Source organism: Lissotriton helveticus, chromosome 10 (assembly GCF_964261635.1).
Source record: "Lissotriton helveticus chromosome 10, aLisHel1.1, whole genome shotgun sequence".
NCBI lineage: Eukaryota > Metazoa > Chordata > Amphibia > Caudata > Salamandridae > Lissotriton > Lissotriton helveticus.
Genome location: NC_136071.1, coordinates 1110892779 through 1110917808, shown reverse-complemented (window position 1 = coordinate 1110917808; position 25030 = coordinate 1110892779). Strand labels below are relative to the sequence as shown.

The following is a 25030-nucleotide window of genomic DNA, read 5'->3' as shown; positions in this document are numbered from 1 at the left end:
GGTGTAGGCAGAAAGTAATCTGCCAACTATACCACAGTAATCTAACACACACTGCACAATTGAAGGGAAAGCAGCCTCCGCGGCCACAAACAGCAGCACTGGTGTAAAGTGCGGCATGGACCGGGCGCGCACAGCAGCACAGCGACTCTGCAATGATGTCCATTTAATAAGCGCTCATCGTGCAGTAGCAGGCACACGCATGACGACTGGCTGCCTTTTAATGAAGTGCTTTAGAGCAGTAAACGCGCGGCGCTGCAGAACCACAGCTGCTGGCCGCGTGCACACCAATCACTGACCAGAACATCTGGCAAAATTGAAAGGCGCGCTCATGGTGTCCCCTCGGCTGCAGCCTGGTCCAACTCTGCCCCACATAGATGCCCCAATCCGCAGGCGCTGCCCTGCGCCTGGGTCTCAGCAGACCTGCTCACCCGTCGGACAAACAAACATTGGAACGAGCAAGCAGCGCCTTACCTTAGCGCGGGCTCCTGTCGCGGCAGCTCCTTCCTCTAAATATTGGCTCCGTTACTCCAGCCACCGCCGGTACGGTGCTGTAGTCTCCTCAGACGGTGGCCGCGGGGAGGGAGGGGGCAGTCCCTGGAAGTTTGGTGCTCCGATAGCGAGGGGAGGCTGCGGACTCGGCGAGGCAGGGAGCAAGCGTCTCCTTCTGGTGTCTCCATCTGCGTGATTCATTCAGCCCCATCTCCCTGCCTGTCAATACTGCAGCGAGGTGACGGATGGGTGGTGGGGGGCTGTAAGGGAGGGCTCCGGACGGCTGGGTGCGAGCAGTAAGGAGGGAAGGTGGAAAGAGTAAATCGGCAAGGGACGGTATTGAGGGCGGGTGCCGTCAATGCCGGACCAGATTCGGGGGCGTTCCCGGCTGTTGGCTGACGTCGCGTGACGTAGCCAAAAGGGAAAAATTCTCGGGAACGCCCCCGAATCTGGTCTGGGATTGACAGACAGAGCCCTCTACCAATGGCTAGCCTCCATTTATGGAGCTAGCCAATGGGAGGAGAGGGCGGATACCCGACCCCACATAGAGAGATATCGAGATATCATTAGATTTTGCTAGCGTATGCGTACTTCGTACGCATTGCGTAGGCAAAACCTAAAAACGGACAGATGCCCACATGGCTGCTTGGCAAAACAGAGACAACCGGAGCCAGGGCTTAGTCGCACCCTTTGCCCAGGTGAAATAAGCCCTTGAGCACTCAGGACAGTCCTTTTTTTGCCAAGGAATAACAGTTCTTTATTACGATAACATGCATTTTTTAACAACCTTTCCTTCCTTTACACAGCTGATTCCAACGAAGAGCCGATCATCCACCTGGCACTCCCTAGTCTTATCGATATAGAAGATAAGAGCCTACTAGGATAGATGAAGCTGCATCACCTCCTACAGCAACGCAAAGGAAAGAAGACATGGCTTATTTAAAGGTTGCGATTTGTTTCAGAGTCTGTGATAGTCTTGGGAACTCACGGAACATTGGCTTCAGAACCGGAGTCTGATCCAAGTTGGACACCAAAGTCTAAGTCAGGCATTTAGAGCGCCGACTAGAACATCTCTTCTTGGACCGGGAGCATTGTGAGGGAGAAGAATTTCACTTAAATCTCCAGTCTTTTTTTTAATTATTATTAGCTTCTCCACTTCATTTTGGACTTACCTGGAGAGAATGAGTGGGATTGGGAATAGCCTCACAACTGGAGCGGGACTGACCCAGTCTGTTGTGCTTGGCGACATACAGTTTAGCTTCTTGAGCCCAGATGGCCATCAGGGTCATTTGTCACAAGAGTTAGAGTCATGCTTGTCCTTGCATCAAAGACATAAGACGTGCGGGTTCAAGACCCATTTGTTTTCGACACACACTGCACAGTTTAAACCTTGTTGTTTTAAGGGCACAAGACAAGCCTGCATACTATTAAACACCCTTTTGGAGAAAAACTTTGGTGAAAGAGCTGAAAACAGTTGGAAGCAGAGCACAGTATCTGCATCAGAGGGGGAAGAAAACGAGGAACTAATGTCAGTGTGAAGCTGTGACACCTATATGTGGCTCCTTGTTGTGATTTCTGGAGGTAGAACAGAGCCCTGATGGAGGCTGATGGTTCCTCATGCAGGTGCCTACTGCTATTGCAAGAGGTTTCATTAGATACATACATACAAATACATCTAAAAGGAATGGAGTCCCCATGAAGGCCACTTTACCCTACTCTTATATTACTAATCCTTCCCCTTCATGATCTGTTGGAATATTCCACAGCAAAGGAAAATGAGAGAGAAGAGAAACACAGAATCAGAAAGCTTAAGACTAAGCAAAGAGGTTTCAGGGAATTTCTTGGACAAATACATAACTCCTCCAAGAATAAGTCAGTAGAGCGTAGTGTCAACAGAATGCGAGTGGGGCAGACTACGCAACCACACCGACTAGAGCTTCAAGGTGACAAATGGCTGGTCTGAAAATGCAGCTACCTGGCATGGTCCAGAAAACCGTGCAAGGCGTGCTTAACATCTATTTAGCATAGAAGCATCTGATTAGAGGAGTCATGGGTTGGTAGGATGAACATCGAAAGAATGAACTCCTTGTTCAGGGGAAATTGTAAAGGCGCTTTTAGAGAAAGGAAGAGGGAGTCTTGGGAGCTGCCCTATCCTGATGGAACATCAAAAAAAGGAGGCGGAGCAAAAGGCTTTCAGTTAATTATGCACCTGGCCAAGGTTACATCTACTAAAAAAAACTGTTAGACCATTAAACAAATAATCCGGGATCAGTCTTTTTGTGTGCTGTTTTTGATCCATGGTGACACTTTCCATGGATGCTAATGCAATGTTGTAGCATGTATTTGACTTTCAGTCTCCAGCCTGTCTTTGAGTTTCATGCTGTGGGCTCTCAGATCACCTGCCATTCTGCTACATGGCTGTAGCTGAAACGGACACGAGAGACACTGTATTAGTCTACAGCTCTGTATTGCTCTCATGCGATTCCTCTGTGATGTTTCATATTGTATGCTCAATGACATCCCAGTTCTCACTATGTGGTAAATGCTGGGCTCAGACAGCTGATATCTGCCACTCTCCAGTTCGGTCTTTGCATCTATATATGTATGCATGTATGTATAGCATAAACCTAGCCAAAAGCAGCACAGAGTTGTGCAGCGGCAAAGACAAGGATACAGTCAACAAATTATTTGGGAGCTATCTGATTTGTGGACTGTTGTTTTAACTAGATTGAGTTACATAGAGCAATGTATTGTATTCAATCAAATTGGAAACCACAATTCTGGCTGTATCTAAAGACTTTGAGCTATTTAGCTCTGCCGCTCATGTCCAACTAGATCTTTAAATCAGTCTCCCTGTCTATCCTTTTAAGCCTCTCCTTCATAATGGCATCTGTAGGCCTTGGCTGGCTCAGCTCTTTTTTTAACCCAACCGGTCTATTTCGCCTCCTTTTCGGTCCTTTGCAATCACTGTTGGACCCAGAGTTCCTCGCTTAACCCCACGCTATTTAACTTTTATAAAGACCCTCTTCTAATCAGATCCTTTGGCTTTGAGACTAAGTCCTATGCAGGTGATACCTAAAAAGCGGCAATATACTTTCTATTGAAGAACAACTTTCTTCCTGCATGCCTGCACTGGCAACGTGGATGAACAGCAACTGCCTCAAACTAAGCAGACAGGGCACAAATTATTCTGTCTGGAAATCAACTGACATCTTTTTGGGTGACCTTCGAAACTGGACCCTACCCCCAGAACTTGCACTAAATATGTAGGTTTCCTCTTTAACTTTAGTTTTCTTCCCGAATCAATTGAAGCCTCCTGTTTCTTGATACTCTGAATCCTTAGAAAAACTCTCTCACTTCTACATAGATCATCTAGCAGAATGGTCATGCAAGCCCTCATTACGTCACAACTCTATTACAGAAACTCCCTATACCTTGGCTTAACCTAATACCTTGTTCATGGCCCTCAAGCAGTGAAAAACACAGCTGCTCACATGATTCTGAAGGTCCGTGTCCACCTTTCCTAAGGAACTGCACTGGGTAACCATCTGTAAGAGCTCAATTTTCAAAGCACTCTACCCAATTCATAGAGACTTTCACAATTCTGGATGTCTCTCCCCCAGATCAAGATTTCTTCATTATCTTCCTTCTTGAACTGGTTGGTCGGTCGACGCCTTTCTACTTCAGATTCCTTGTTTCCTCTGTACTTGTACAGGTGGACACTCCCGCTACAACTTACCTGCAAAACTGTGGAATTCCTTAGCATCGAACATAAAGAGCATCTCTTTTTTTACCATATTTGCGGGTAGCAGTGCACTTTACAAGTCGTATTCATTTATTCAGTCACTACGACATAATGTAGTGTTTGTTTCAGCAGTAAGTCTCCAACTCTTTCCTGAAATGGAGATAGGTTTGGGCAGTCCTCATGGATACAGGGATGTTGTTTCAGGTCCTGGGTGCATGGATGGAAAAGGCCTGCTGCCTTGCGGCTCTGTTTTACACTTCTTTGTCTCAAGCCTGATGTTGTCCTCACTGCGGGTGTGCCCAGAGTCTCTTTCATGACTTGATATTTTCTTGTGAAGTGCAGTGTGACATGCTCTTGAAGATCAACTGGCCACAACTGTTGTGAATGTTGTTGGGCTTTTGCAGTTCAATCAATCAATCAATCAAATTTATAAAGTGCGCTACTCACCCGCTAGGGTCTCAAGGCGCTGGGAGGGGAGGGGTCCATTACTGCTCGAAAAGCCAGGTCCACAGCTCTATGCTTGGCAAGTTTCATGCTTTATGCTTGGTGAAATCTCTATGCCTCACTGTGTCATAGGCATGACAGCTATGGGATACCTCAGTGACCTTCCCAGGACTAACAGGCTTACAGGCCATTTTTGCTTAATGCGAGATATCTATTTTGAGTCTGATCTACGTTTACTCAGCTGGCCCTCTCTTTCTGTCTCACCCTGCAGTTGGTTACTGTAGAGAGGAAGTTGCAGGTCTATTGCCAGCTACGTAATTAATATCACACTGCATTTAGGCCTAAACTCTTTTTTCAAATGTGTGCCTGTGATGATTCAAACATTTCTCCCTGCTGCTGTGTGGTGCAGCACATTACACATAGGAGTTGGGTGCCTCTGTTGAAACATGAAGGGGCAGTGCTTAATTTGAGCGTGTGGTTTCCGGTGCTCAGCATCGGCACTTAATTGTCAACACCAGCGCTTGTGAAAGTCTTCCACAAGGTGGTGCTGTTTGGCTAATTTAGAGATGACCACAACAACAGTTAATTATTAATTCAACATACATTAAACAAGCATTTGCAATGCAATAGGTCTCGCATTAGGAAAGTGGGAGCTATTGGCATTGCAAATGCTGAATTGTATTGGGTATGTGTTGGTTTTGGAAAATGGTGTATTAATTTTATTGTTAAATATAATGGTAACTGTTTTAATGTTTGGAAATGTGCCACCTATAGTATTTCTAATGTAATGTGTTGTGTTGAGAGTGAGTGAGTTTGGGAGTGAGAGTGAGTGGGAGAATAATTTAGAGATTGTGAGTGAATTAGACAGTGGGAGAGTGTGTTACTGAGAGTGTGGGAGAGTTGGAGTGTGTGAGATTTGGAGTGTGTGAGATTTGGAGTGTGTGAGAGTTGGTGTGTGGGAGGGTGTTGGGGTTGTGGGAGGGTGTGGGGTGGTTTTGGAGGGACTTGGGGTGTGGGGGCGGATTGGGGTGTGGGGGGATTTGGGGTGCGGGGGGATTTGTGGTAGATTTGGGGTGCGGGGTGCATTTGGGGTGTGGGGTTGGTTTTGAGTGTGCGGTGGATTTGGGGTGTTTTTGGGGTGTGTGGTGGTTTTGTTGTGGATTTGGGTGTGGGGTGGATTTGGGGTGTGGGGGTGTATTTGGAGTGGGGGTGGATTTGGGGGTGAAAATCGACGTTTTTGTTTTTTTGTTGAGCCTATACAGTTGGCCACAAACAGTAAGCAAAGTGTCCAAAAAGCAATGTAATTATTTTGCGTATATTGTGTTGGCCACAAACAGTAAGTGAGCAGTGCCTGTGTGTGCGCATTGCCTGTGTGTGTGAGCAGCCTGTGTGTATGAGAGCAGCGTGTGTGTGTAAAAGTAACTTGGGTGTGTGAGAGCAGTGTGTGTCAATACAACGGGGCTCATGCTATCGACCTTAGAAGGATGAAAAAGGAATGGGCGTGGCATATTTTCAGTTTGAAAGCGCAGAATGCGTGCTGGGTAAACTGATATTTTTTGTTTGAGACACAGGGGTGTGTGCGAGCAGTGTCTGTGTGTGCGAGCAGTGTGTGTGTGCGAGCAGTGTCTGTGTGTGCGAGCAGTGTCTGTGTGCGCGAGCAGTGTCTGTGTGCGCGAGCAGTGTCTGTGTGCGCGAGCAGTGTCTGTGTGCGCGAGCAGTGTCTGTGTGCGCGAGCAGTGTCTGTGTGCGCGAGCAGTGTCTGTGTGCGCGAGCAGTGTCTGTGTGCGCGAGCAGTGTCTGTGCGCGAGCAGTGTCTGTGCGCGAGCAGTGTCTGTGTGCGCAAGCAGTGTCTGTGTGCGCGAGCAGTGTCTGTGTGCGCGAGCAGTGTCTGTGTGCGCGAGCAGTGTCTGTGTGCGCGAGCAGTGTCTGTGTGCGCGAGCAGTGTCTGTGTGCGCGAGCAGTGTCTGTGTGCGCGAGCAGTGTCTGCAGTGTCTGTGTGCGCGAGCAGTGTCTGTGTGCGCGAGCAGTGTCTGTGTGCGCGAGCAGTGTCTGTGTGCGCGAGCAGTGTCTGTGTGCGCGAGCAGTGTCTGTGTGCGCGAGCAGTGTCTGTGTGCGCGAGCAGTGTCTGTGTGCGCGAGCAGTGTCTGTGTGCGCGAGCAGTGTCTGTGTGCGCGAGCAGTGTCTGTGTGCGCGAGCAGTGTCTGTGTGCGCGAGCAGTGTCTGTGTGCGCGAGCAGTGTCTGTGTGCGAACAGTGCCTGTGTGTGCGAACAGTGCCTGTGTGTGCGAACAGTGCCTGTGTGTGCGAACAGTGCCTGTGTGTGATCATTGCCTGTGTGTGTGAGCAGCCTGTGTGTATGAGAGCATTGTGTGTGTGTGACAGTAACTTGTGTGTGTGAGAGCAGTGTGTGTCAATGCAACGGGGCTCATGTTATCGACCTCAGAAGGATCAAAAGTGTATGTGTCTTCCATATTTGAAGGTTGAAAGCGCAGAATGCGTGCTGGCTCAAATGAAAAGGTTTGTTTTCAAAGTGGGCGCGGTGCCTGTGTGTACCCATTGCCTGTGTGTGTGAGCAGCCTGTGTGTATGAGAACAGCATATGTGTGAGAAAGTAACTTGTGTGTGTGAGAGCAGTGTGTGTCAATGCAACGGGGCGCATACTATCAATCTTAGAAGGATGAAAAGGGAATGCGTCTGGCGTATTTTAAGTTTGAAAGCGCAGAATGCGTGCTGGGCAAAATGTTAATATCTGTTTGAGACACAGGGGTGCGTGTGAGCAGTGCCTGTGTGTGTGCGCAGTGCCGGTGTGTGTGCGCAGTGCCGGTGTGTGTGAGCAGCCTATGTGTATGAGAGCAGCGTGTGTGTGTGTGTGTGAAAGTCACGTGTGTGTGAGAGCAGTGTGTGTCAATGCAACGGGGCGCATGCTATCGACCTTAGAAGGATGAAAAGGGAATGCGTCTGGCATATTTTAAGTTTGAAAGCGCAGAATGCGTGCTGGGCAAAATGTTAATATCTGTTTGAGACACAGGTGTGAGTGTAAGCAGTGCCGGTGTGTGTGCGCAGTGCCGGTGTGTGTGAACAGTGCTTGTGTGTGCGCATTGCCTGTGTGTGTGAGCAGTGCCGGTGTGTGTGTGTGAAGTGCCTGTGTGTGAGCAGTGTCTGTGTGTGCGAGCAGTGTCTGTGTGTGCGAGCAGTGTCTGTGTGCGAGCAGTGACAGTGTGTGCGAGCAGTGACTGTGTGTGCGAGCAGTGACTGTGTGTGCGAGCAGTGACTGTGTGTGCGAGCAGTGACTGTGTGTGCGAGCAGTGACTGTGTGTGCGAGCAGTGACTGTGTGTGCGAGCAGTGACTGTGTGTGCGAGCAGTGACTGTGTGTGCGAGCAGTGACTGTGTGTGCGAGCAGTGACTGTGTGTGCGAGCAGTGACTGTGTGCGAGCAGTGACTGTGTGCGAGCAGTGACTGTGTGCGAGCAGTGACTGTGTGTGATCACTGCCTGTGTGTATGAGAGCATTGTGTGTGTCTGACAGTAACTTGTGTGTCTGAGAGCAGTGTGTGTCAATGCAACGGGGCTCATGTTATTGACCTCAGAAGGATGAAAAGGGAATGGGCGTCGCATATTTTAAGTTTGAAAGCGCAGCATGCGTGCTGGGTAAACTGACATTTTTTGTTCAAGACACAGGGGTGCGTGTGAGCAGTGCCTGTGTGTGAGAGCAGTGCCGGTGTGTGTGTGAGCAGTGTCTGTGTGTGTGAGATGTCTGTGTGTGCGAGCAGTGACTGTGTGTGCGAGCAGTGACTGTGTGTGCGAGCAGTGACTGTGTGTGCGAGCAGTGACTGTGTGTGAACACTGCCTGTGTGATTAGTGCCTGTGTGTGTGAGAAGCCTGTGTGTATGAGAGCATTGTGTGTGTGTGACAGTAATGTGTGTGTGTGAGAGCAGTGTGTGTCAAAGCAACGGGGCTCATGTTATCGACCTCAGAAGGATGAAAAGTGTATGTGTCTTCCATATTTGAAGGTTGAAATCGCAGAATGGGTGCTGGCTAATATGAAAAGGCTTGTTTTCAAAGCGGGCGCGGTGTGACAGATACAGCATGTGTAGTCCATTGTTTTCTAAAAGTATATATTGCAATGTCTTTCCAAATGTTCACGAGTTGTTCCCAGCTGCAAAAGAGATAGGCGAGAGGCATGTTTTGCGTACGCAATAGCTAGGACGTGGCCTAAAAACCTCAGCGAGATTCCACGACAGAGAGGGGCTGTGAAGGACGGAGATGCGATAGGCAGAGGCCACACGCGGCGGACATCAAAGGAAGGGTGGGAGGGGAAAAAACGCATTAGCGAGCGAGAAAAGCCAGAAACAGTTTATGAGAGCATTGTGTGTGTGTGTGACAGTAACTTGTGTGTGTGAGAGCAGTGTGTGTCAATGCAACGGGGCTCACGTTATCGACCTCAGAAGGATCAAAAGTGTATGTGTCTTCCATATTTGAAGGTTGAAAGCGCATAATGCGTGCTGGCTCAAATGAAAAGGTTTGTTTTCAAAGTGGGAGCGGTGCCTGTGTGTACGCATTGCCTGTGTCTGTGAGCAGCCTGTGTGTATGAGAGCAGCATATGTGTGAGAAAGTAACATGTGTGTGTGAGAGCAGTGTGTGTCAATGCAACGGGGCGCATGCTATCGACCTTAGAAGGAATGGAAAGGGAATGCGTCTGGCATATTTTAAGTTTGAAAGCGCAGAATGCGTGCTGGGCAAAATGTTAATATCTGTTTGAGACACAGGGGTGCGTGTGAGCAGTGCCTGTGTGTGTGTGAGCAGTGCCTGTGTGTGTGCGCAGTGTTGGTGTGTGTGCGCAGTGCCGGTGTGTGTATGCAGTGACTTTTTGTGTGAACAGTGCCTGTGTGTGCGCATTGCCTGTGTGTGTGAGCAGCCTGTGTGTATGAGAGCAGCGTGTGTGTGTGTGAAAGTAACTTGTGTGTGTGAGAGCACTGTGCATCAATGCAACGGGGCTCATGTTATCGACCTCAGAAGGATGAAAAGTGTATGTGTCTTCCATATTTGAAGGTTGAAAGCACAGAATGGGTGCTGGCTAAAATGAAAAGGTTTGTTTTCAAAGCGGGCGCGGTGTGACAGATACAGCATGTGTAGTCCATTGTTTTCTAAAAGTATATATTGCAATGTCTTTCCAAATGTTCATGAGTTGTTCCCAGCTGCAAAGGAGAGATAGGCGAGAGGCATGTGTTGCTTATTACAAAAGCTCTCGTGTTTGACCTGGACGCGCGTCTGGGTGCCGTGACTAAAAAAAATTAAAAGCGGCCGGGAAATGCTCTCGGCAATGCGGGGGTAGGGGGGGGCGCATTCCTTTGCAGTGTGAAGCAGGGGGCGGGGGAGCGGATGCCTTTGAAGTGAAGCTCTCGGCATTGCTGTGGCGGGTCTGATGCAATGATGCGAGGCAGGCGGCTCGGGGAGCAAATGGCAAGCGCGTGCACGGGCACATGGACTCGGCGCAATCCGCCTGGTTTAGCTTTCCTGTATCCAACTCTATACTCTCGACATCTGCAATGCGCAAGCGCATTGGCAGAGGTTGAGACCTAAAAACGGCTATTACCTGCCGCCCAAGCCATTCTTATAGCTTTGAGGGCTTGAAATAATAGGAACTGTCACACTTGTTGGAGTGTGATGGTTAGTAGATGAATTGTTACTCTCACTGGCAGCATGGCAGGGGCAATGTGTGGTGCAAGCTGCAGTGGCCTCTTGACAAGAGTTCTCGCACTTATTATTTTACAAATTAAGCACTGTAAGTGGGTGGCCATTGGGGGTGCACAAACAGGTGAGATTGGTTCAGCCAGGGAGGAAAAGGGCATTAGGTGTTCAGTGCACATGAGTGCAGAGGCAATGCAAAGGAGAAAGGGAATGGAGGAGTACATGCAGATCATGAAAAAGCCTTCGGCACCAGGCTGCAAAACCATAGCCAGACGTCTGCTGCAGCTGAGCCTCCAGCCCTTACTTGCCCATAAGTAAACCTAGCATTCCATTCTCACATGAGCAAAAATACAGGTGCATATCTGATCAAGCAAAAATCTACAAAGGCTCGCTAACTTTTGCTTTTATTTTTAATTTCTTTGCACTTACACTTTTTTCAGGGTTGGCCTCTCCTCCCTCTGTGGAAACATGTTTGGCATCAGCCTTATCATGAGTGACGTATATAAACACCCATAAACATTTAAGTTTGTTGTTATGCACAAACTGGTATATTTAAATTCAGAGAGACAACCACAGACTTGCTAGAATACAGTCTAAGAAAAATATGAGCAGGTCTAATAAAAGCTGTGATCTCATGACAACGCTTAATTGGTCGCCTCACAGCTAAGTAACAAATGAGAGAAATAGGTTTGTTTTTACAGGACAAGTAGATTTCAGAAGTTTTTTTTCCATTGGAAAAGTAGATATTTTTTAACATTCCTTCTGACAGATGACTAGAGATAGCAGTCAAAGGTTTATGCAACAATAAAGGAGCAAATGAACGCAATTTATAGAAAATAGAAAAAGCGAATCTATAAATCTACCTATTGAGCATTGCAGAATGTTACAATGTGTGTGAAATGTTCATCTATCTTGGAGTACGAGTGCCTGTGGCCTCACACCATAATCCCAGTTAAGATTCACCATGCATAATAAAAACAAACAATGGAATCTAAAATGGCGTTAAAGGATTTTTAGAATTGACCAACAAAGCGAATGGTCCATGGCAGAAAAAACATGATTTCCACAAAATGTCTTCTTTCCACTAGAGAAACTAAATATCACTCCACGTCCCACCACCAATGGTAAGATGAAAACACTTTAAATTATTTTAAATTATTGAGTCAACTTACATAAAAAGGTGATACATTTTTTCCCCCTACTACTAGGTAAGCAGCAGTTCCACTGGATTCATCCTTTGGGATATACTCGATGACATGACAGTCTCGTACCTGGAAAAAATGTCAACAATTTTAATTAAAATCTAAAAACAAAATGTCAAACAAAAAACAGAGCCTTTTGAAGAAACCTCAAGAGGCAACACGGTCTTATATCAGAAGGCTTCTACAACCCAAACTTCAGACAGATCTCTCAATTATGATATCACTGCACTGAGATTTCCTTAAAACCTGTCTGACTGCTAATATTCAGTTGCGTTCACTGCCATTATACTTATCTCTTCAAACTTCTCCATTGCAAAGAGGGTCACATACCAAATGATAAACAGCAGATTTCTCTGGGTGGCAGCACACAATACTTGTGGGACTCTAGGCAACTGCAATGCCAGCTTTGGATAGAGAAGCCTGCAGGTCGAGCAATTCTAAATCATGTATGTATGTAAAGGGATTTAAATAGCACAAACCTAGCTACAAAGTGATAGCACTGTTTAAAATGGTGGTGGTAGAGGAAAGGAGCTAAAATTAGGAAAAGGAGAAAATGAATGAAGACCGGAAAATAAGGATTATCATTTGTGGTCTCTCATTCGGAGAGTTACTGGACGATGAAGAGGCGTTGGAATAGGCAGGTCTGCAGTTTCATTCTCAAGACGAGAAACCAGAAAGCATGTCAAACCTGGACGTGGAGGAGGTCCCAGATCCCAAAGACCTTAACAAAAGAAGGTTTAGAATGCCACCTTCCTGCATTTGATTTGAACCTTAGGGGTATGTTGCTGTAAGTATTATGTAACCCACCAAAGATATTTCATACCAGATGTAGTGGAGTGTAAGTGTTTACCACAACACTACAGTACATCTGTGCTATTGCATTTAAGCTAGCCTGGCTGATGAGGGGTGAAACCCGAAACCGGTCCTGGGATGCTTGTTTCTGGTCCATGGAGGACCTGGCTCGGCAGTTCGGGCTGGACTGTTCCCATACGGAGCAGGGTCATGGGTGATTTATATATAGCGGTGTACAAACTGGGGTGATGCAATGAGGAAAACAACAATGGATTTAACCCAATGTTTGATTCATTTAGTATGCCATCCATCATTTGTTGCCGCAGCTAAAAAAATGTGAGGCAGAGGGAACACTCTCCTATTGTGGAATATTTTTCTATGTGGTAACATGGCACATCAGTTTTAACGGGTGGGTTAACTTATTACACACACAATTCGTCACCACACAATTCACCGCCACACAATTCAACACCACCATAAATAATTACACTCCACATAATACTATTCAACACAATATAATTTAACTCCACATAATTACACTCACCTCAATAACCGATAAATACACTCCACATAAAACCACTCTATGCCATAAAGCAACAATACACAAAAAAACACTGTACACCATGCCACATAATACCAATAAGAATACTTTCATTCAATTCCACACAAATAAACTCCACACATTTGCATTCCACACCGCAATGACAACAAATCACATATTTCAACTCAACACAAATACACAACACGCTGCATACAAGCAAGCCACACCACAGAATTCCATATCATGCCACAAATTCAACAGCACATCACATAATTCAACTCCACTACACAAAATAAAATACCAATCCACATAAGTATACTCCACACCTAATACCACACAATTGCTATCCACATAATTCCGCTACATACCATACCATATAATTCCACTACACAAATCCACTCCACACACCGCACCACACTATTCCACAACACAATTCAAAAATTAGCAATTCCAGTCCAACCCACATAATGTCACTCCGCACCACATACATCCACTCCATCATAACATGTGGATAAAACAAATTATCATTTAAAACGCCAACATTTTGTTTTAGGTAAACACAGCTCACATCCCGTCCAGCTCGCCTGTTGTTCCCCCGACTCCCTGTTGATGCTGTTACTCTCGTTTATTAAAACTTTTCAACATGATGTACAGCAGCCACGCTGGTCTAAAAAATAGCTGAAACACGTTGGCAAAGCCAATATACCTCTGGTTAAACACTTATAAGGTCCTAAAGGCGAGAGCTATTGGCTATGCCAATGCTTATTTATATGATGTTGATCTTCTTTTAGATACCACAGCTGCTTGGGATTTGGTAGATCGAAGGTTTTGGAAAAACAAATTGTATGCCTCACACCCTGTGATGCAGGCTGTAAGATTAGAGTTTGCATCTCCCCATTGGTTGTTTTTGCAATAAAATGTTTCTTCATTATCTTCATTCTTTATCACTTTGTGTTCATTCTAAAACTTCCGCAATATGTTGGAACTAATTGAAACACAGTAATCTCAAATGGGCTACAGAAACTAAAAACATTTTTTTTTTTTAAAGATAACTTTTTATAACGATAACATATTATCATTACAATGCAGATTAACTAAATCCGAAGTGTCTAAGGTGGTATTAAATGCATGATTTGGAAATTCATAAATTATCTGAGAAATAAACATTTATTGTTTTTATCAATTAGCTCTTTGGGATCAGACTCCCTCTGTTAAATAGGATTCATTTCTAACGGATGAACTAATGAGGCAACTCGTATTCAGTTTTAGAAGTGGAATAAATCCTTTTTATCATTCTCCTTTGGTTGTGTCCAAACTGAAACTCAACAGGTTTGTGTTGGTGTCCTCTGCAGCTGAAATGTACTTGTAGGCATGTTGTTAGATTACTTTCTTTTCACAGATCCTCACTGTTATTTTTCACAGAGCCTCACTGTTATTTGCAAAGCCCAGTTTTCTTAAATATGGAACTGTGTCTCGTAGTCAAGCTAAGAAATTATTGGTTGAAATGAGATTCGTGGATGTTTTAAGAGCATTAGTGCAATTGTTAACAGCTGTTAACAAGCATTGGCATAGCCAATAGGTCTCGCTTTTGGGACCTTATAAGTATTTAGTTATGTAGCACAATATCCTTGGTGCAACAACATAAACTGTTGCATGGCTAAACACTTATAAGGTCCCAAAGGCGAGACCTATTGGCTATGCCAATGCTTGTTGTTTTTTGTGTCCTCAGTGTTTCTTGGTCCTGATGAGAACCCCAGTATTGATCGGGTTTGAAACGCGTAAACCTCTTTGTTCACACTACCAAACAATTGTATTTAGCATTTTGTGATTGGGGTTTTGGTGCACCCTGAAGATAAACTGTAGATCTTTAGGTACTTAGAAATTGTTTGGTAACTATTATATGTCACGATGCTTTGTATGCAGTTAGGTGCACCATAAAATTAGAACCTAATATTGCTTTGTTTGGTGGGTGTTAGGGCCTTCATTTAAGTTGAATAAGTCATATTGGCCCAAAAAGGACTTTGTGGTGTGTGGTGAGTGTGGTGATTGTTTGATTGTAGATAGAATGTATGTGACCGTGTGTTTGTAATAGTGGTGGTAGCGATTGAAAATAGTAGTGTGTAGAAGGTATTTATTACATGGTTTTTGTATTATATGTACGAATATGTTCCCTGTATGTGTTTCTCTATTGAAGAAATGTTTGAATATTTGAAAATAAAGGCTACTAATGAGCGTATGGTTGCTTGGTTTGGATATCCTTGCACCATTCATTTAACTGTTTGAAATTTTCATCAGTATTGGCATCTTGGTTGTTTTTTGGTTCAGCCATCTGAGGCATTGGCTGCCTGTAACCAATCACATGCCGCTCATGGCCCAAGGCTGTGCCCGGAAGGGGAGATGAGCGCAGGTCAGGCTCTGCAGCCAACCTCACGCTGCACACGACCAAAGACCATGCATGCCAAGGGATTGATTGCCTGCAGCCATATGTGGTGATGCATTGGCTGCCTGTAGCCCAACCCCATGCTGTCTACTGCCGGGGGACTGGCTGTCCGTGGGGGGTGGGGTGCAAGCAGCCAACCCCTCGCCGTTAATAGTAGAAAGGCTGTGTGAAACTTGGCGTGGGGGAGGCTGCCTGCAGGGGGTTAGATGCAGGGCTAGGCCGCAGTAGTTCAGAATTTGTTTTTTGAGAATAACACTACCAGTCTTAAAACACAGAGACAAAGTAGGACTGGATGACCTGCTCATGCCTGATGAGGGACACCCTGATCCAGTGTGACATCACCATTTGCCAACAATTGCACATTAATGTGTCTCGCCTGTTGCACAACACCATGTGAAACCATTGTACCCTGGTTCCATGTTGCGTATCAGCATGTTTCCATATAATGCACACATTCCTGCACTTCTTAACTGCACATCACCCAGTTCGCATCTCGTATTCAACACCCAGTGTTCCCCGATGCACGTACCCAGAGCTCTCATGAGGTGCATCAGCCAGAACTCCCCTGTCACATATCAGCCGGATGGGTCCCTTAGATGCATGAGTAATATTGTCATGCCATGAACCACCTGATGCACATCATCTTGTACATCACCTTGTGCACTCCACTATGAATCATCTGATGCTCAGCTTGTGTCCATAACCCTTTACCTTCTGGTGCCCTGTGTGGTGGATACCTGGCTGTGTTCATTGTTGGCTGTATCTCTGCTGCACTGTGTGCACGGATGACTGCATTTTTGCTAGACTTCATGATAACGTGTGTCTGTTTACTGCGTGCATTTATGTGCATTCACATTACAAAAGACAACATATTGAGCATCGTAGATAATTGCAAGGTAAATTCTGTAACAAAGGCATAATTCCAAATTACATTTTCTGAGTTACTATTTTCTTCTAAACGCTAAGTTTAGCCAAGCATCGGCTAGGTTTCATAACAAATAATGATCACGGGTAGTACTTCCGGCATTTTGTCATCAAAAATGCAAAATATATTAAGGGCATTTCAATGTATATGTTTGTGTTGCAGCTGTGTAGCGTGAAATAACTGAGGCGTGGCAGCTTTGGTGTTTTTCCTTGTTCGAGTCCAGTGCCTCGGCACGGACGTGCAGTACTGTGCATTTGCCTGCGTCTTCCACTGCTCTCTGCCCGTCCCTGGGGGAGAGTAATTGAGCACGTAGGGAGCCGGCATGACTCATCGAGGCGCGCAAACCGGTGCTGGGGCTTCCACGCATTTGCATCACGGCACGACGGTCCTGTCGGGAGGAGGGATAAAGATTACTCGCTGCAGACCCAGTGTACACGATGGAAAATGTGCATAGAAAAAAGCACCATGGCACGGTTAATGCTGCTGTGCAACATCTTTAAAAAAACATTGAGCACACCAATAGGTGAAACATTAATTTATAGAGAGCAGCACCTCTCGACATATCTGGGCGCTTGGGGTCTACGTCGAAAATTACAGCGGTATTATTAGTAGCTTGGAATGATTTTCATTAGCCATAAGAAGCTCTCATTACTGAAAAGGTTAGAGACCCCTGGGATGCATATCAGTCACGTTTTGAAAAAAGGTGATTGGCCCATGCTGCCGTTTTTGCTGGGGCCACGACGCACCCTGCAGTTAGAAATGATAGCGGACCAGAGAGGGAGCATGTCTAAAAGGAGTACTGCCTCCTGATTGGCTGAGGAGCCGACGCGGGAATCGAAACTAGTGGTGCGCGCGCACCAGAGGAGCGGGGGCAAGGGAGCGCGAAGACGCCGAGACGAGGTAAGGGATGTGTGTGTAAGCGCCGGGGGTTCTCTGTGTATGTGTGTGCGTGCGTGCGTGTGTGTATGCGGGGGGGTTCTGTATGTATGTATGTATGTGTGTGTGTATGCGTGGGGGGGCTGTATGTGTGTTGTGCATGTGTTGTGAAGAGCCTGTTGATGCGCGCGACCTGATCCCGGCAGGCTGCTGCTGCTGCTGCGTGCGCGTGACAGTCTGTTGTCCTCTCCGGCTCCCTTTGAGTCCTTGAAAGCCGGAATGATAACAATAGTCTCGCTCTGCGACAGCAGGCCTTTGGCCTGCAATCGCAGGGCGAGACCTAAAAAGGGAGGTGCACTATAGAGTTAGGGTCGTTAGAAAAAAAGGAAAGTTCTTTCTTTTATTTCTCTTTTATGTAATTAATTTGTAGTTCAATACAAAATACGTCAGTCATTCATTAACTTTCATATCTATCCACTTCAAGAGGACTTAATCTACTGGCCAAGACATCTCACCCTGATGCCAACCATAACCACTCCAACTTCCACCACACTTTCCAGATCATAACTGATGACCATGTCACAGTCTACACATGCTCATGTTAAGTCAATAACTCAACTGGTATTATTCTTGAAGACAATTAAACATGTATGCATCAAGCATTACGTAAACAGACACAAGGAGACTGAATAGATAACGTTTAGGAATGTGCTCGAGGCATCATATAATTAAAGTAAGCATTATAAACAGTTGTAGCAGGACTGTATATAATCAATTGTTAAACAACCCGAATTGCACTTCGTGCTCAAGGTGTGTATGTGGTACAAAAGGGGGTGGTGATGGACGGAGCATCTGAACCAATCAAACACTCACACCCACTCAAAAGATCTGGGTTTAATCCATCACCGTTCTTTAGCCCACTCTGCCACCCCAGTTCAGACATGGCCATATGCAAATCAGTCTGACCCTGTACCTCATGGGAACAGTCCAGCCCGAACTGCCAAGCCATGCCTTCCCTAGACCGGAAACAAGCTTCCTAGGACCGGTTTCTGGCATTACAGCCGTCTTCAGCCAGGCTTGAATCCAGTGGCAAAGTGAGCAAGGGACTCATGTCTGAGCATACCCTGCCAACTTATGGCGAACAAAGCGGTACAAAAGGGGGTGGTGATGGACGGAGCATCTGAACCAATCAAACACTCACACCCACTCAAAAGATCTGGGTTTAATCCATCACCGTTCTTTAGCCCACTCTGCCACCCCAGTTCAGACATGGCCATATGCAAATCAGTCTGACCCTGTGCCTCATGGGAACAGTCCAGCCCGAACTGCCAAGCCATGCCTTCCCTGGACCGGAAACAAGCTTCCTAGGACCGGTTTCTGGCATTACAGCCGCCTTCAGCCAGGCTTGAATCCAGTGGCAAAGTGAGCAAGGGACTCACGTCTGAGCATACCCTGACAACTTATGGCGAACAAAGCGGTACAAAAGGCGGTGGTGATGGACGGAGCATCTGAACCAATCAAACACTCACATCCAGTCAAAAGATCTGGGTTTAATCCATCACCGTTCTTTAGCCCACTCTGCCACCCCAGTTCAGACATGGCCATATACAAATCAGTCTGACCCTGTACCTCATGGGAACAGTCCAGCCCGAACTGCCCCTTTTGTATTGCTTTGTTCGCCCTAAGTTGGCAGGGTATGCTCAGACGTGAGTCCCTTGCTCACTTGGCCACTGGATTCAAGATAGCCTGGATGATAAGGATTATAAATCCGAAACCGGTCCCAGGATGCTGGTTTCCGGTCCATGGAAGACATGGCTTGGCAGTTCGGGCTGGCTGTTCCCATGAGACACAGGGTCAGACTGATTTGCATATGGCCATGTCTGAACTGGGGTGGCTGAGTGAGCTAATGAATGGTGATGGATTAAACCCAGATCAGTTGACTGGGGGTGAGTGTTTGATTTGCTCAAACGCTCCGTCCATCATCCCCTTTTGTATCACTTTGTTCGCCCTAAGTTGGCAGGGTATGCTCAGACGTGTGTCCCTTGCTCACTTGGCCACTGGATTCAAAATAGCCCGGCTGATGAGGATTATGAATCCGAAACAGGTCCCAGGATGCTTGTTTCCGGTCCAGCGAAGACATGGCTTGGCAGTTCGGGCTGGACTGTTCCCATGAGGCACAGGGTCAGACTGATTTGCATATGGCCATGTCTGAACTGGGATGGCTGAGTGAGCTAAAGAATGGTGATGGATTAAACCCAGATCAGTTGACTGGGGGTAAGTGTTTGCTTTGCTCAAACGCTCCGTCCATCATCCCCTTTTGTATCACTATCTTGCAGCAGGCCAGGGCCAAGGAACCCTACTATATGAGAACCAACGCATCCTGAACTTTACGGACTATACGCGCCTGGTGCAACAGCAGCGGCAATCGTTTATGGCCGCCAAGGCCCATCTCCGAGAACTTAAGCTCCCCTACGCCTTGCTCTTCCTGGCCCGCCTGCTGGTGGTCCTTCAGTCTCGCACCCACTTTGACTCACCGGAGGAGGTATTTAAATGGATTAATGAAACAGTGACGGTGCGGGTGCACACACCGCCGGGGCTGGAGTCGGATTTATCTCAAAGTGAGGCACAGTCACAGACTTCCAGGGGGTTGCGGAGGAGGGGAAACTGGAGATCCAGGTCCAGGCGACGCTCTGCATCTGGCGATGCCTCAGACCGAGGGAAGGGGGCTCCTGAGTAACAGACAGTAGACCCTTGACTTTACTACTTTGCGGGCATGAGGGAGCTTGTGTATAGTTTTCTGCAAGGGCATGTGTTAATGTGCGCTGCGAGGGGTGAAGGGAGATGCATTGTGGGTGAACTCCCCCTTTAGCTTAAGTGTTTGTTGGGGGTGGGTTTAGGCTCCATGGGCTATTGGGTGGGGATCCACTGGTGTGGGCGGCCTCAGGTCCCACGTTGGGGGCAGAGAGTCTCCTATGCCGCAACAGGTACTTCAACGTTCTTGAGGTATGGGGTTGGGGGGGTAGGGCTTGTTTGCTCCTGAGGGAGGGGGGGTTGTCTTGGTTGGGTATGAGTCGCACAGTAACGTGAGGGTCCCATCATTTGTTGTGTGTGCACCTACATGGCCCAATATCTGGGCTTCGGCTCTGGACGTTCCCTGAGGGCAGATCCTATGGGTAAGGCTCTGGGGTCCAGGGGCTCTCTTCGTGTCCTTAATTGGAATGCGAGGGGAGTCCTAGACAAGATCAAGAGGGGGGAGGTGCTACGGCAGGCAAAGAGGGCTGGAGCGGATGCGTTGATAATGCAGGAAACTCACCTACTAGGTACCAAGACTCTGCAGCGGTATGGCTACCAACAAGTTTTTCATGCAGGCTTTACTAGGGGCTCTAGGGGGGGTGGCTATTTTAGTGCATCGCAGAATCCCCTATGCCCACTTTGCTCAATGGGTTGATACGCAGGGACGATACTTGTTTGTCAAGGGTATGGTCGGGGAGGGGTTGTTGGTGCTGGGATGTGTGTATGCCCCGCCCCCTCTGCAATGGTCACTTGTTGAGAAGCTGTTTGCTGTATGGGCTGACATCCCGACGCGCTAGCGGTAGAGGGAGGGGATTGGAACGATATTATGGATGGACTCAGAGATAGGCGTCGGCCCTGGGGTGGTCAGGTTGTGGGCCAATCCACCAAATTGAAAGACATGGTTAGGGGCTTGGATTGGGTGGACACATGGCAGCACTTGCATGGTAACAGGCGGGAGTACACATTTCTTTCAGCTGTCCACAAATCCTTCTCCAGACTAGACTATGTCTTTGTTCCCAGAGAAGTGGTTGGTAGGGTAGAGTCGGCAGACATACTACCACGTGGGCTCTCGGACCATTGCCCCATCTCGGTCGACCTTTGTTTGGGCAGGGGGCGGCAGCCGTTTCGATGGCGCCTCTCAGTGTGGCACTTGCAGCAGGAGGACTACCAGAAACATATGGGCAAGGCCATTGCTGAATACTTAGTTGAGAATGTGGGGTCCGTCGCCAGTGCCGGGACGGTTTGGGAAGCCCTAAAGCCCACGCTACGGGGGGTAGATATTGCTTGGTGTGCGGCTGCCCAGAAGAGGCGCAGGGCGGAATTGGTACGGGCCGAGGCTGAGATTGAGGAGTTGGAGCGTTGGGGCAGTGCCGAGGGTGAGGGCCAAGCGTTGGGGCAACTACTCCTGGCGCAGCAGTCTTATGTCTCTCTGCTGATAGACGAGGCGCGGCAGATATGGCTTGCGACGCGTAGCAGGATATATCAGTGGAGGATAAATCGGGAACGATGTTGCACCGGCTGTGTCAGAGCGCCTTCCAAGCGCAGACCCTGCCAGGGATACTGGACGGTGCGGGTGCCTTGATTACAGATCCGAAAGTTAGCGGAGGGCTTCGCTGCATATTATGCAGATTTGTATGCCCCGAATGAATGCCTTCATGAAGATGTGGTGGACAAGTTTATTACTGACCTGCCGCCTCGTGCGGTGTCGGATGAGGTGCGAGAGCGCCTTGAGCTCCCGCTGACTGATAAGTTTGCCTAGGGCCGTGCCCAGCTCCTCAACACTTGAAAGGCTCCTGCTCCAAATGGGTTCCCTAGTGAATTTTTTAAGAAGTATCACCTGAAGCTGGGTGCGCACTATAGGGCGGCCTTGGAAGAGGCTAGGGAACGAGGTAGCCTCCCTCCAGATTGGAGACACACCGAAGTGGTGGTGTTCCACAAGCCGGGCCGGCCCCCGGAGCACCACGCATCCTACCGCCCAATCTCTCTTTTAAATGTGGAGGCAGAAATCTTAGCCAAAGCATTAGCAAACCGGCTTCTACCTCCTATCTCAGCGCTTGTCCACTCATATCAGGCTGGCGTTATGCCCCAGAGGGCGACCAGACAATATCCGGCGAGCGCATGTGGCAGCGGTTCGGAGTACGGGGGAACAGGCGGCACTTCTCCTAGCGGATATGGACAGGGCATTTGATTCGCTGAGCTGGGTCTATCTGTTTGCGCCCCTGCCTCGGCTTAACCTAGGGCCCCGCTTCCTCTCTTATCTGCGGCTTCTATATACGGATTTGACAGCTTCAGTTCGAGTAGTGGGGGCCATATCCTCCAGATTTTCCATTTGGCGTGGTACCCGGGCAGGGCTGTCCTCTCTCGCCATACCTCTTTGCCCTAGCTATGGAGTCGTTGGCGGCGTGGGTGCGCATCGATGCCCAACTGCGAGGGTTCGGTGGGCGCAGGGACCGTCCGATAGGATCGCGCTGTATGCGGACGATGTCCTGTTTTTCCTTACAGACCTCAATAGGTCGGGGCCGCGCCTCCTGCAAATTATGCAAATCTTCGGAGAAACATCAGGGCTATATATGAACCCTCGCAAGTCCACCTTATGGGTGGTGGGGGAGCGTTCAGGAGTGGGCGATTGGGCATCTACACTCCAAGTAGCGGTGGGGGGCATTAAGTACCTCGGGGTGTTTTTATCTGAGGTACCCACGATCTCCTGGGAGCGGAATTTAGCGCTGGTGTGGGAACGGGTCCGGGCGGATCTCAAGACGTGGTCCCGTATGCCACTGACGATCTATGGCAGGTCGGCTATTTTTAAAATGGTGGCCCTCCCCAGGCTGCTCTTCCAACTGCAGAACCATCCATACCACATTCCGCCTCAATGGTTCTGACAGGTAAATTCTGTACTGGGAAAGTTTCTCTGGGAGGGGGGCACTGTACGGGTAGCGCTGCGCACATGCTTTTCATCTACATATTGTGGTGGATTGGCGACTTCTGATATTCTCTCCTATTATCAGGCCTCTCACCTCCTAGTCTTGAATGAGTGGTGGTATGGAGACAGGTGGGACCCGGCGTATGCCCTGGAGCGCTAGCTTATGGGGTCCCACACGCTGCACACCATTCTATATACGGCGCTGTTGCGGAAGACACTGCCACCGGTCACGCAGGTGGTGTTTCAGATTTGGAGGCAGGCTCTGCGCTGCATGGGCAGGTGGAACACCCTGACTGGTGAAACCCCCCTGTGGCACAATGGGCGGCTACCTGAGCTCGCAACGCTACAGGGCTTCCGGGGATGGGACAGCATTGGTATTTCAACACTAGGGGATGTGTTATCAGGTACGACGCTTAAATCTTTTCAGGACATTTGCAAGGAACTTAGCATGCCTCGCTCTCAGTTTTTTAGATTACTTCAGTTCCATCATGCCCTCGCCCCTAGCCTAGAGGGCCTGGAGTCCCTCCCTGAGTTTAGCCCTCTGGAAGCGAAGGTCTTTATGGGTGATTTGGAGACGAAAAAGAGATCACGCATATTCCAGTCACTAGTTACACATTGTTCCCCCACATTGCAGAAGCTCTGGGAGACTTGGGAGGAGGACTTGGGAGAATTGGAGGAGGAGGATTGGAGGGAGGCGCTGGCAGTCCCCAGGGGTGCAGCCATAGCGATGTGCCTATAGCTCATTCAATTTAAGTACCTACATAGAGTTTACTACACTAGAGAGCGATTATGGCGGGCGGGACTGATCGCATCTCCGGACTGTCTCCGATGTGGCCGGGAGGTGGGGACGTTTATACACACGGTGTGGAGTTGTGTCTCTCTTGATCTGTTCTGGAGGGGGGTGCTGGCCTGCTTGTCTGAGGTTCTGGGGTGAGAGCTCACCCGTACGCCGCAGTTAGTCTTATTGCATGTGATGGAAGGGGTGGGCGGCAACGTCTACAAGAGGCATTTGTTGCTGCTGGGCCTCACATTGGCAAAAAGGGACGTGGCCAGAGCGTGGAAGGATCCGCAGGCCCCTTCTGTGGTGGCATGGAAAAGAGGGTTAGACTTTTGTATGGGGATGGAGCAGCCGACTTTTGTAGCCCGAGGATGCCCACGAAAGCATTATAGAATTTGGAAGCGCTGGGCTGAATTCAGGGGCCTTGTGGTTCTGAAAATCTGGATTATGTTGCCCTTTACATAGGCCTTAATCCAGTTGAATTTGATTCCACAAGGACACATACTCCTTAATCGACTTCTCCCTGACCTCAGTACAAGTTAGAACCATTGCCCCAGGCCGAACTCGTTAGGTCAGTTCCCTCCCAGTGGCCAAGCAAGATAGCATCTAGGCTCAACAAACCATAAAACCATTTCAGCGCGCACACCTGCCATATCTCGCCCACATCTTTCTCCACTCCTTTGCTTCACTTACTTTATGATGGGGAGGTGCCCGTTTTAATTAGGGGTCCAGTGATATCTGATGAAATGTTGGGCCTTGCCAAATGATTTGTTGTCGGCAGCACGAAGTGAAATATGGACATGTCATCATGACTTTGCTTTTTCTTTGAACCAGAATATGTTACCTATTTACTTTACAACCAAGAATGTTTTGCCTAGGGCCTAAAACTGTGTATAAGAAGAGAAGCCTGACTTCATGAAAGTGTGCAGTCTCCTGAGAACATACCCGTATTGTACTTCTAGGACACCTGTTACCTTGGTTGCAGCCAATAAACTAATCTTTGACTTCACCTAGAAGACTCCGAGTTTCTGTAGGTCTGGATCAGGAGAACCCGAGGTCTCTGGGTGTTGATTCCCTGGCACCGCTGGGTTACCGGTTCTGTGCCGGTTCTTAAAAACCCAGTACCTCAGTTGGCGCCCAACGTGGGGCAATTCCAGTGGTACCAGTCAGCCAGAAGATCGTGAGGAGCTTCGTGTGGAAATTCCGGAGGACGGCCAACCACCTCATCGACCCCTGCATGTCGACGTGGTCCGAAGGTCTTTGCTGCGAGGTTCCCCGCTTCCCGACGGCTACAAGGACTGCTGCCCTGGCTATCGCCCTGACTTGGACCCTTGAAGTTTTTGGGAGAGCGAAACACTGAGACGAGTCTTCTGGTGACGTCATCGAGATATTTTCAGTTA

General features: G+C 48.1%; 1 protein-coding gene across 1 annotated transcript in view; it reads right to left on the bottom strand.

Moving 5' to 3' along the window:
* Positions 1-25030, bottom strand: part of MRPL3 (mitochondrial ribosomal protein L3) — a 347579-nt gene that overhangs the window by 244508 nt on the left and 78041 nt on the right. Inside the window, exon 4 of the mRNA XM_078663875.1 lies at positions 11536-11634. Within this exon, the coding sequence (XP_078520001.1) occupies positions 11536-11634 (99 nt within the window). The remainder of the gene's footprint in view (positions 1-11535; positions 11635-25030) is intronic.